The 12,363-nt window shown below is 53.8% G+C and overlaps 1 protein-coding gene across 1 annotated transcript in view; it reads right to left on the bottom strand.

The window, feature by feature from the left end:
* NOL6 (nucleolar protein 6 (RNA-associated)) overlaps nucleotides 1–12,363 on the bottom strand; it is a 32,301-nt gene that overhangs the window by 17,312 nt on the left and 2,626 nt on the right. Inside the window, exons 3-21 of the mRNA XM_009886420.1 lie at nucleotides 12,262–12,360; nucleotides 11,141–11,257; nucleotides 10,696–10,875; nucleotides 9,889–10,057; nucleotides 9,002–9,136; nucleotides 8,702–8,865; nucleotides 8,097–8,217; nucleotides 7,695–7,753; nucleotides 7,435–7,536; nucleotides 6,781–6,896; nucleotides 6,199–6,376; nucleotides 5,684–5,806; nucleotides 5,375–5,523; nucleotides 4,416–4,491; nucleotides 2,078–2,218; nucleotides 1,663–1,780; nucleotides 1,303–1,457; nucleotides 910–1,073; nucleotides 305–457 (exon numbers count right to left, since the gene is read on the bottom strand). Of these exons, the coding sequence (XP_009884722.1) occupies nucleotides 305–457; nucleotides 910–1,073; nucleotides 1,303–1,457; nucleotides 1,663–1,780; nucleotides 2,078–2,218; nucleotides 4,416–4,491; nucleotides 5,375–5,523; nucleotides 5,684–5,806; nucleotides 6,199–6,376; nucleotides 6,781–6,896; nucleotides 7,435–7,536; nucleotides 7,695–7,753; nucleotides 8,097–8,217; nucleotides 8,702–8,865; nucleotides 9,002–9,136; nucleotides 9,889–10,057; nucleotides 10,696–10,875; nucleotides 11,141–11,257; nucleotides 12,262–12,360 (2,519 nt within the window). The remainder of the gene's footprint in view (nucleotides 1–304; nucleotides 458–909; nucleotides 1,074–1,302; nucleotides 1,458–1,662; nucleotides 1,781–2,077; nucleotides 2,219–4,415; nucleotides 4,492–5,374; nucleotides 5,524–5,683; nucleotides 5,807–6,198; nucleotides 6,377–6,780; nucleotides 6,897–7,434; nucleotides 7,537–7,694; nucleotides 7,754–8,096; nucleotides 8,218–8,701; nucleotides 8,866–9,001; nucleotides 9,137–9,888; nucleotides 10,058–10,695; nucleotides 10,876–11,140; nucleotides 11,258–12,261; nucleotides 12,361–12,363) is intronic.

Raw genomic sequence — 12,363 nt, 5'->3', positions numbered from 1 at the left:
CAACCCCCAGAGGCCACAAGGACACTTGCCCCCAGCCTTGCCTCCTTCCTCTCTCATTCTGCAGCCCACTGTGTACAGGAAGCCACAACCCTGCAGCACCAAGCATCTCCATCTCCTCTGGCCAGCCACTCCCCACAGGGCTTAGGACAGTGTTTTAGCAGCTCAGAGGCCTCACGTTCACTGCTGTGCACCCTCTCAGCACCTCCCACCCTAGCAGCATCCCATCCATCCTCTGTCCCAGGTTAAAAAAAAAAAAAAAATATACTACATCCCCATCAAGACAGCCCGGGCTCCTCATCCTCACCTGGGTGGTGTGAAGGGGGCCGGGTGGAGGAAGAGAAATGCCACAAGGAGGTCCACACACTCCTCAGAGATGTTGTCACTCAGAAGCTGAGCACTGACCCAGCGCTTGGCCAGCCGGCAAGTGCTGCCGAAGACAGGGTGCTGTTGCTGGAGCCTGCAAGGAAGAAGACAAGCCACTGCTCAAACCACACATCCCAGGGCCCAAAACAGCCTTTTGGCATTCGGCAAGAGAGAAGAGAGGGGCAAAAATTTGCCAGGAACACATGCGCAGCATCATGAGCACAGGGCACCCTCTGCAGCTGTTGAGATTTTGGGGGAACGAAGGGGAAACGCTGCCACATGCTCCTCTCTAACCATGCTGCTCTTTACTACTTGTCTTCCCATACCATTGGCCTCAGATGTAACAACAGGGACAACTGGTGCCGCCGTCACCCACATCATCCCTCATGCTTCCTGCAGAACCTCTCCTAAGGTGGGCTGAAGGGCCACTTCCCACAATGAGCTCCTCTTCCCACCATCACCCTCCAAAGTCCAAGAGCACTTCCACACTGGCTTCCAGCCACATCCCATGTCCTGGCCCCCACAGGCACCCCCTGCCTCACCTACCCATGCAGGGAGCTAGTTAGATAGGGCAGATGTAATGTCTCCAGCTCCAGCTGCCGAGATTCCTCTGTGTCCTGGTATTTCAGCATCCCTTCCGGGGTGACCACTTCCTTCAAGATCAGGGGCTCCCGGTGGTAGGCTACTTGGAGACGGAAAACGTAGCCATCCTAAGATGGAAGCAGAAGGTGAAGTCAAGCTTGGTAGTAACATAAGGAGGCTGCTACGCTACATCTCCAGGAGACAACAGCAGCATCCTGGCATCAGCGCAATGTCACTATGCTTTCCTATGCCCACCATCCAAACCCTGGTTTTGTCCAGTGGCACTACTGCCACAGCCCCCTGCCTGCCTCCTCAGTAACAAGTCAGGTCTGGAGAAGATCCCCATCACTCCCTTACCTTGTACACGTCGGTGTGGGTGACTGCAGGTCTGCAAACCAGCTGGTGCTCCCGCTGGAGGAGCTCAGCCAGCTGGAGATGGAAAGCCGCCTTGATGCGCTTGATGGCTTCTTTGTCCTGTGGCCACTGGCCACTGCCTTCCATGTGGCAGACAACTAGGGACAAAGGGACAGCAGTAGGCCAGTGAGCCCCACACAGAAATGAGGAGTTGGATGGGGATGGCTGGCATTAGCAACTCAGCAGGAGAGCAGGATGAGCCAGGGCTCTGCTCCTGCCTGCAGCACACCAACACAGAAGTAACAGAGCCAGCATTGCTGCCTGCCTCCGCTTCCCCTCACCAAATCATCTCTCCCCACTTACTCTTCAAAGGGGCTATGTAGGCTGGGCAGGGCTTCTCCTCTGAGGGAAGCAGAAAGTTCTTGGTCTTGATTCGGGTATGGAAGGAATAAATTGGCTTCATGGGGATGGGAGGGAAGACCTAGGAAAGAACAGCCATGCGGGGACTGAGAAGAGGGAGCAGGAACCCTGTGGCACCGTGCACCCCTTCATCCAAAACCTCCCACCCCAGCAAAGTCCTCTGGGACAGAGGCCTTAGACAATTTGTGCATAGCCAGCCCAAGGGACAGGACAGCAAAGAAGAGGCACCACATCGCCTCGAGGGCTCTCAGGAGTCAAAAAAGCAGAAAGTGACTAATTCTCTGTCTCCTTTCACCCCAGGGCATTCCCCCAGCTGCTTGCAGACCCCCAAGTGCAGGCCATGCCCAGAGACACTTACATCTGTGTACCGGAGGGCTGGATGGACACCCTGCACAGCTGTCACCGTCAGCGGGAGCTCCTTCAGGTTCCAAAGCTTGCGGCTCAGGTCATCGTAGGAGCAGACAACACTGACCATGGCCTCCTCACCTGTACCCGACACCTGCGGACACACAGGGAGCCTCTCCATTCACTTCTCTCATTCCTGCACAGGCACTCACCTCACCTCCCTCTTGGGCTGGCATCACAGCCAAGGTCCAAAGAGCCAGCCCTGCCACCTCAGGGAGCAGCTTCTGGCAAGAGCACTCAGCAAAACAGGGAGGTAAATGAGAGAGGGAAGACAAGGGCAAGACTGTCTGCAGCTCCCCAGCAGCCACAGGCATCCTCAAGGGCTACATTTCAAGTGGCAAGTGAAATTATTTCCTCTACAAGACACTATGACAGCACCAAAAGCTGTACTGCCAGCTTTCTGCCTAGGAAGGGAGAAGCTAAGAGTGATTTGGGAATAAAGAGATCACATAATGTCAGGGTGAGAGCTCTGCTACTGCCTCCCTGCCAGTTACTACAATGCCAACAGAGGGGGCAGTTAACAGAAAACTGCACTGACTACATCCCTAGCCAAGGCAGAGCTGTGAAGCATGGCAAAAGCAAAGACAGAAAACACAAAATATCCAGAGCACTGCAGGAGCCCTAGGGAGGGCAGGGCAGATGAGAAGCACCGAAAAGAGAAATGCTGCTGCCCTTGCTGCCTCCATCTCCTCGATGAGGAGCCTGAATGAGGAGGAGGAGACATCACTGACACCAAACCGCTCAGCTCAGATGCGGCTGAATTGAGCCGCATGCATCCGACTAGCCTGGGCCCTGTGGCAGAGCAGCAGCACCCTCTGCAGGGTGTGCCGTGAACAACAAACCCCCATCCTGCCTGTCTCTAGACTTGGCTGTACCGTCCATAGAATCATAGAATGCTTTAGGTTGGAAGGGACCTTAAAGATCATCTAGTTCCAACCCTTCTGACATGGGCAGGGTCACCTTTCACTAGACCAGGTCGCTTAAAGCCCCATCCAGCCTGGCCTTGAACACTTCCAGGGATGAGCCTCCACAACTTCTCTGGGCAACCTGTTCCAGTGTCTCACCACCCTAATAGTGAAAAAATTCTTCTAATAAATAAAATATCTATTCTAAATCTAACCTCTTCTAAATCCTACCTCCATCTTGCATCGTCCCCTATGTCCCTCAATCACTACAGACTACCTGACCTGCCTGCACACAAAGAGCTGGAGGAGCAGAGACAGACACCCCTACCCACCACCCCACACACAACAGTGAGTTTCCCCTTTGTTCCTTGAGGTCTGGCAACAATCAGACCCCTCAATGCCCCTCATGCTCTGGGGAAGTGCACCCCTTCTCAACGTGGGGCTTCTCAGCCCTGCTCACCCAAAGCTAGCTTGCAAGGACACAGCACACAGATTTTGCTGCCTCACCACACAGTAGGCTGTATAAACTAGTACCTTATCCCAGACCTGACATGCAGCTCTGTCCAGACCACAATTGGTCCTGGCACAGAAGACTCTTTCGATCAGATTTGCTCCCCTTTGCTCTTAAAAAGGGGAAAGGAAACCAATTTCTCATCTCAATCCAACAACCAGGTAAAAAGCTGGTTTTAAAGACCAACGAAGTGCGCCAGAATACTCATGGCTTATCTCCAAGCTCTAATTTCACAAGCTGGAGAGTACAAGTAGGGAGGGTGACTTTTCCCAGCCTTCAAGACGCGTATTTTCTGTCTCAAAGTGACGCTTTTTTGTTTCAGCTGAACATTCAGCTGGAGCACTAAGTAGGGCTTGGTGGACATGATCTAGCAATTTGCACCATGACAGGAAAGATTATTCTCCTGGGTTTCCCAGCTGGACCATGACAGGAAAGATTACTCTCCTGGGTTTCCCAGCTGGACCTATGGGATGAAGGCAGAGAATTGTCTGGCCCATGTCCTGAAGAACGCAGAACCAGAAACATGCAGCTGGAGGAGCACAGTGGTATATCCTCAGACGATGTGAACATAGCAGACACAAGCAGAGAGAGGAGGCCAGTGGGATGCTTGCATGGGAAAATGGGGTGTGGGGGCTGCTAGAGCAAGAGGACTTCAGCAGCTATGTCTTGGTTGACATGAAAGGCTTGGCAGATCCAACGAGAGCACCACGCTACCCATTGAAGCACCACAGGCAGGAATTTTCCTTACCCTTGCTACCTTCTCTTGGGAACCACACCGCTGCCTCAGGGCCACAAAACTAAAATGACCTCCCCATAGCCCTCCCCATACCTCCCTCCTTGAGAAACCCACAGCCCCACTGGGGGAGCAACCATACCTCTTGCCCAGTCCTGATCACAGACTCCAGCAGGGCTCCCATGTAGCAGATGGAGGATTCAGGAATGTCCACATGGCTACACAGAAGAAGACAGAGTATTAGAGCTATGACATGCCAAACCATCCATCCTGAAACTGCATGCTGCTCCAACAGGCAAGGGTCAGTCCAAGGATAAGGAATCCCTCCACACAGGAAGGTGAGAAGACCAATCTCTGTGTGTTCCTCCCATGCCAGCTTATCCACCCATAGCAGCCCAGCAACTCATGCAGCTTCACAGGATTCAAAGCCAAAGCTACCAACAAGCAGCCTTTCCTCATAAGGCCGCCCCTCAAGTCAGGATAAAGTGGCCCAGGCAACCCCTTCATTCTCTGCAAGAGGGTCTCATTTTTGGCAGAAGGTATAAACTACTATGGGGAGGCTTTCAAATGCTGTAGGGAGACCCAATATTGTGAACCACTACAGGGTCTCAGAGGATTTCATGAAACATCCTGCAAGGTCCAGACAGCTTCTCTTCCAGCTCTGCCCACAAGTATCTCAACAACCCATCTGCACATAAAGGTAGGACCACGCTGCCTCCCTGCCCTCAGCATTACCATGGTACAGTTGGATGGGTCTTTGAGCAACCTGATCAAGTGAAAGATGCCCCTGCCCATGGCAGGGATTTTGGACCAGATGATCTTTAAAGGTCCCCTCCAAACCAAACCATGTTATGGTTCTATCACCAGAAGCTACAGCACCATGTGCTTGCCCTCCCCACCTTCTCTTGGGAAGCAGCTGACAGCATCAGGACCATAACTGAAATGATTTCCAGATTTCAGAGCCAAAACCACCCACAACATCCCTCAAAACACAAAGCTGACAATGGGGTTACCAGGGATGGGGCACAAGCCAGGAGAGCAGCAGTGACCCCTACACAGCTGCAGGTCCCCCAGCCTTGGCTGCTACTCAGCACAACTTACAGCTTCAGCAGGTGCTTAACGATCTGCTCAGGAATGAGGCGTTTCTGATAGATGGTGTCAGCCTCCCACACCACTGCCTCGCAGATGCTGCCATCCTGGAACCGCCGCAGCTCCGATTTCTCCCCCCAGAAGGTCCGGAAGTCCAGGGCCTGTGGAGAGACATTGGCAAAGCCAGGGTAGAGACATGGGTCACTGCTGGGGCCAGCCAAACCACTCCCATGACTGTCAGCCAACCCCGCAGCCATCTGCAACCACAGCACGGCACCAGTTCTGTTCCACCCTACTCCGCACAGGCAGGGCTCCGCTTACCTCAGGGTGATCAGCCTGCGGTCCCTTCTCCAGTGTGCTGGCAGCAAACTCGGGGACAAACAGGAGCCCAAACGTCAGGGGCCCAATATCCTTGTGTTTTGGGGGCTCAGCATCAATTGGCCACTGTGGGAAAATGAACGTGAAGCACAAGAAGATATGAGATTGCTGGAGCAGCAGCTGCTGGTTTATTGGGCTGCTTAGATGAACCGCCTGCTACATGCTCTCAAGTGCCTGGACAAGCATGAACAGGGAAAGCCTCATCTAATAGGTCTCCCTGATGAAAAAAAACAGTTGTCTTCACCCTGCCCCATGACTGGGCCAGGACTTCTACCCAGATCAAGCCTCCCAGCTGCACCCCACCCCCCAGTGCAGGACCGCAGGTCCTGTATCCCCCATAAAGACTCATCTCCTTCCCAGTGAGCAAAGATACCCTCCCCATGCCCAGCAGTGCCATGAGGGACACACGAGACCCCATGTGCTGCGAAGGATGCAGGGTCATTGCTGAGCTGCATTACCTCAGGGATCTGGGGTAAGGAGTGAGCCACGAGCAGCGTTCTCCCAGCCAGACCACGGGCCAGCAACGAGACAATGAAGGGAAGCGCCGCGGCCACATAGTTCCCACCCCGATCCATCAGCTCATTCAGCAGCTGCATCTTCTTGCAGGCACCCTGCAGCTTGGAGACATGCTTCAGGCTACAAAAGAAGGAGAGAAGCTGGTCACCCGTCTCTGCCAGCAAATCCCTTCTGAGAGAGAGATATACTAGGACGGATAAAGTGGCGAGCTGAGGGTCCTGGCCCAGGATGTAGGCTACAAGAAGAAACACTGCCCTCTGGCATCTCAGGATGCACCACAGTTGGTGCTAGTCCTTGAAACAGTCATCGTTCCCAAAGGCCAAAGCACTGCCCTCCTCCTGGGAGGCTATGTAGACAGTAAAAGCAGAATGGCCAAATGCAAGAGGCATCAGTGTCTGCCTCAGAGCTAGCAGGGCCACCTCCCACCAGGCAGGTCTAAATCCATCCCAGCCCAAAGTCAGAAGCAGCCCACTCCTCTCTGAACAGACTCCCCAGCATTAACCCACCAGCACAGCAACACTCACTGGAAGACATGGTCAAAGGCTCTGAGCATGGGCTTCGTGGTCATGAGCAGCACCTGAAAGCCATCCACCATCCGATCATCCAAAATTTCCATGGAGCGCCTGGCTTCGAACTGCACCTGAGCAAGGAGACAGGACAGAGCAAGAACACAAATGGGAGGGGAGAAGGAAAGCAAATGCCTCCAGCAGTGGTCACCAATGCTCCCTTATCAAGCACAGCCATCCCAGCTCCATGGTCACCAGCAGACCCTGATCTCACACAGTCTCTGTCCTCAGTGTGAAGTCAAGTCATCAACAGCTGTCACTGCTGGCCAGACAGTCCCTCATGGATAACTCTATCCTCAAGGCTGGTTTTTTTTTCTGCTGCCAAACAGCTATTTTTGCTAAACAGCTGCTTGGCTTCACCCAAAAGTATCCACAAAGAAAAAAAACAACTCCCCTCCACCACTCAAGCAAGACAGGCAAGGCAGCAGTACATTCAAGTCTTAAAATTCACTTCCAAGCTTCAGAGCTGGAGATGAATATTAAAAGCTTTAAAAGCAACACTGAATCCTTCCCCACATCCAAGGTCCTCCCAAGATGTCTAACCACCCCTCTGCCTGCCTCAGCTGTCTCCTAAGACAATATCTCAGGATGCCATCACAATTTGCTCCGTACCTGGTGGTATTTGCTGGCAGTTATATCAGCACAGAGGTTCACCAGCCCGGAGGGATCCACAAAGACCACTTCAAACGCCTGATGGAAATCATCCAGGACAGGCTGGAAGAACAAACACGGTCCTTAGTGCCACAGCACAGACACCAAGGCACCACCACCTTGTTGCTATCCAACATCCCTATAACAGGCACATCCCTGCCTGGGCAGTGCTGGCAGCACAACAAGACACAGGCATGAGACCACGCTGGAGGGCTGCTTACCAGGGAGGCATCCACATCCTTTGCTAGGCTGATCCCCGTCACGCTCAGATCAGTGGTGGCTGTGGGCAGACAGGAAGGAACAAGTCACACCACCATCCACTTCTTCCCCACTGGTGACAGTGGTACAGATATGTGGCAAGACTACCATGGTCTCAGAACATTAACAGTGCTACAATGCAATGCTGGCCTCCACCTTGTGATGGGCCCTGCACACTCCTCTGCAAGCTGCTCCATCCAGCCCTGCTCTGCTGCCTCATCCCTTCCTGTCCATCTCACCCACAGGGTCTCAGCATCAGAGAAACAGAAGCCGCAATTCCCCCTTCCCCCACTGTGTTCAGGCTTCATGCAGAGACTCTGCTGATACCAGCCTACCCCTGCCCCGAGAGGCTCCTCGAAACTCACCCAGGAACTGCAAGGTGCTCCTCAGTACCTGGTACCCACTCATCATCTTGACAATCTTGCGTTTCATCAACAGGTATGCAACAAGCATGGAGACCAAGAAGCCACTGAAGCACCCCAAGCCCTGTGAAAAGAGGGCTGAGTCAACAAGAGCTCAACGAGGCACCACAAGCCCCAGAGCCCACCGCACATGACTGCTTCTGGACTCTGTCAACTCCAGCAGGGCAACCCCTAAGCCCACCAAGAAGACACTGAGGCAAAGCCCTGTACAATGAATGGAGACATGGATCCCCTTGCAGGAAGATAACACCTCAAAGTTATTTGGGAAATGGGATGAATTAAAAAAAGCCAAAACCAACCCAAACAAAAACTCCAATCATTCCAGGGATGTCAAAGAAGCATAACTGTCCAGTACACAGACTCATTGCAACCCACAGGGTAGGACAGAGCTCCTTGAAACCTAACATAGCTCAAATCAGAGTCACAATCCCACCACACCACCCACCAGGCCCAAGCCACCACCTTTCCACCTCTTGGAAAGGAGAGCAGGCCAAAAGCAGGTTAGCCAAGCGAGCAGAGCCTGCCCTGTCCCATGGCACAGGACGTACCTTGCTAAGCTGCCGCTGGTTCAGCCAAACTTTGAGAAGGGCCAGGCCATCCTTCATGCCTGGGAAGTCAGAGGCTGCGCTAGACAAGAAGTGCAGGTGGGACAGCAGCACCGTGTCACAGAGGATGGAGTTGTTGTAGTGCGGGGTTGGGGGCTCGGGGGTTCCTGTGTAGGGAGACAACAGCACATTGGACCCAACCACAAACCACAGACAAGACCTGCTGTGAACCCACCTTCAGGCACTGGGTGCAGTCCCTGGCTGAACCGAGCAGCCTCGTGTTCCCCTAGCCTCAGGTCCTACCTTCTTTGGGGGTGCTCTGCTCCATGAACCAGGCTGTCCGGACATTGTTCTTGCTGGGATAGAAGCGGCTGGGTTTGAAGAGACCCGGGGCAGGACAAGCATGGATTCGGACAGTGACCATCTTCTCATCCTTACCTGCGTGCACCAGGATGTAGATGTGCAGGAGGAAGAGATGTCAGAGAATAACTTGAGAAAACTCAAAGCATCTCCAGCTTGAGGAAAGGAAAAAACTCCTTTCCAGCAAAGCTCGGCAGCAATGGAAATCATCTCAGAGCAGAGCGTGACCACATCGCAGAGCCAACAATAACCCTGAGGTCACATTGCTCATGTCCAAGTCCCACCTTCATCCCCACTGGCCAGTCTGGTACCCCAGCACCCTCCTGTTCACCCCGGCCTTGCCATACCACTGCCTGTCCCAGACCCAAACCCGCTATCACCTGGGGTCTGTGGAAACAAGCAGCACCCATCAGCCCACGCCTCCCACATCATCTCAGAGAAGAGCCAGGCTGCACACAGCTGCCTGGAGAAGGCAAGAGCATGGCGGGGAGAGCAGGGAGGAGGGACAGTGATAGGAACAGACATGTTTTTCTAGGGTCCGCTTTACTCCTGGAAGTATCTACAAGGTGGGCCAGCCAGCAAAGCCAAGGCTGGGGAGCTCAGCCAAGCTGCCAAGGGAGACCTTGAGGACTAGCCTCTGTGTGGCGGGAGAGGATGACCAAGAGCATCAAAGCTCATCAAAGCTCATCATTTATCACCAATTGTGACAATAGTCCCAGACTGACCGCTCTGCAAAGGGCCTGTTACATGGTATGAGACCACCACCAACACCTTTCACCTAATGCCACTACCCACTCACAAACTCCACAAGAGCAAGGCCCAAGTGCTACCTTGAGGCCTCAGGAGCAGGATGGGCTTGAGATGGTTGCTGTTCATGTAGGCAAACTTCACACTGCCAAAGAGCTTCTCCTTGGAGAAGTGCTGAGCGATGTGGGCCAGGTACAGAGCTCTCTTCCGGTGGTAGCGCTGATTCAGGTTGTCTTTGTCCTGGAAGATTTCCTGGGAAGAGAGAGACAGGGCAATCCCACCTCACCTGCCTGCAGAGCCTAGCTCCAGACCAAGGCACTACACCACCCACCACTCTCCCCAGCCCCACAGGCAGCCCTATCTCAGACATGCAGCTACAGCCCCAAGGAGCTCCAAGTCAGTCAGGAACACTACCTGGCTGCTGGATCACCAGGCTCTAGGTTCACAGCAGACAGAGCAGAGCCATGCAACCAAACAGAGCATCACTTTGTCTCAAACCCCATTAGAGCAAGCCAGGGAAGAAAGGGGAGGGATCTCTGGAGGGGTAACAGCCTGCAAACATCGACCTCCCTGTAATACAGTCTTGGGAGCTGGGGCAGAAGTGCAATGGGGTAGGAAGCTGGACAGCATCTATCTCCCCGGCAACGTGGAAGAGGTTCAGCCCAGGCAGAGAGAAGGAAGATCCTTGCGAGGAACCAAAATTAAAGCAGCTGAAAGCTCTGATTGAGTGAGTGGTGAGACTGCTCTCCCCAACCTCTTGTGGGAGTGACCACGTTGCACGTTCAGATGCTGTAACCCCAGTCAGTAAGGGAGAGAGCAGGGCAGGGGCCATGAGGGACAGTGCTCAGCCATGCCCCAGGCCACCATGGAGCAGGCATGGGCAGACTCACCGGCGGCATGGTCACTGCCACATCCACGTTGATCTCGGGCTTAATGCAGGTGCCCAGCAGGTAGCTGCCCACCACCTTCAGCTCAGTCGGGGGCATGAAGCGGAACCTCCCCTTCACACTGAATGGCACCTGCAGGAACGGGACCTTCACACCCTTGGGGAGCCAGGCCTGGTCAGTGAGCTGGGAACAGACAGGACACATGAAATGCTCTAAGTATCACCAACAGCAGATGTGCATAGACCAAGACCCCTCTCCCCAAACAGCTGCAGGCACCTGCACCCACGGCTTAAAGACGCCTTGTCTGCCTCTTCCCTCCAAGATAAAACAGAGTAATATTTTTTCAGTCCCTAAGTGAGATAGTCCATGAGGACCTCTACTTGCACAGCAACAGCAAAGCTGCTCCATACAGGGGTCTTGCCGCCTCCTCCATCCCTCTGGAACGTACTTCAGTTTCTGGGGTCTCTGGGATGGCGCTCAGCAGGCTGTTAATTTCATGCAGGAAGGTGTCGATCTTCTTCTTCTTTGTCTCCTTCAACGTCACCTCCTTCAGAAGCTCTTCAATCTGTAGGAGGAAAGGGGACCATCAAAGGCAGCTGCAACACTGGAATTGCTCCTGCCTTTTACCTTGTTCTTCAGCACAATTCACAAGCATGGTGAAGAGGGGAGCAAGTGAGCTGGGAAACACACCTGAGCCTCTCCACAAACACTGCCTCAAGCTGGGAGTCCAGCCAGCCCAGGGGCAGGATAATCCAGCTCCTGCCAACTCCTGTGAAGCGCTCGATGGCAATCAACTCCATCCCACCAGCTTCTGTATGAGGTCCAGCCACAAAAAAACCGGCATGATTTACGCTGGCATACCTCTCAGAAAGGTTTTTTGTATGACAGACTATCAGCTGCAGGAAATGACCATGCAGGTTCACACCACGATGCCAGTCCTAGAGATCCTGCCACAAACACCAGCAGGTAGCCAGCAGATCAAAGCCATTCCTCGTAAAAATCACCAATGTTACAATCACCAGGAACCATCTAGTCACCAGCATGACCTCCCCCTAACACAGACAGCTTGCTTTCCAAGGACATAAATAAACTTTCCTGTCTCATCCAGACACTGGTCAAAGACAGGAGTTGGGTGTACCTGGTGACGTTATTTCTTCACTTTGATAAGCAATAAATCACCACAGTGAGGGATGCAACGGTCACACTTTCACCACACTGCAGTTATGTGGTGGAGAGGTTCAGTTGTAATGGTGTAAAAGAGGCACAGAGCCTATTACCTTCCTGGTAATAGGAATTAGGGTGGAAATATCAGTAATACGCTGGATGCCTTGTAAAACCTGTGCCTTCTGTCCCTATCCCGCACCCAGCTACAGTGGACGAGCGGCCACAGCCCGGATTTACCGGGTCAGGAGAGCACAGGGGCCTGCCAGCGGCCCGGTGTCTCTTCCCCAGGCGGTTCCTGGAAAGCTCCAGGTCCGGGGTCCCTCTGCTCCCCTCCCCAGCTTAGCCCCTGGAGGGTCAGAGCGCAGCCAACCGCGGTCCCCAGGGCCGGCGGGCCCCCCGGCCGACCTGCAGGCGGAGCAGGCTGGAGTGGAAGAGGTCCTCCGTCTCCTTCAGCTGGCTCAGCGCCTCGCTGGTCGGCGGCTTGTAGAGCTCGGCCCGGCTCAGCTT

This window comes from Charadrius vociferus, unplaced genomic scaffold (genome assembly GCF_000708025.1).
Source record: "Charadrius vociferus isolate BGI_N301 unplaced genomic scaffold, ASM70802v2 scaffold595, whole genome shotgun sequence".
In the NCBI taxonomy this organism is placed as follows: domain Eukaryota; kingdom Metazoa; phylum Chordata; class Aves; order Charadriiformes; family Charadriidae; genus Charadrius; species Charadrius vociferus.
This window is presented reverse-complemented; position numbering and strand designations above follow the sequence as displayed.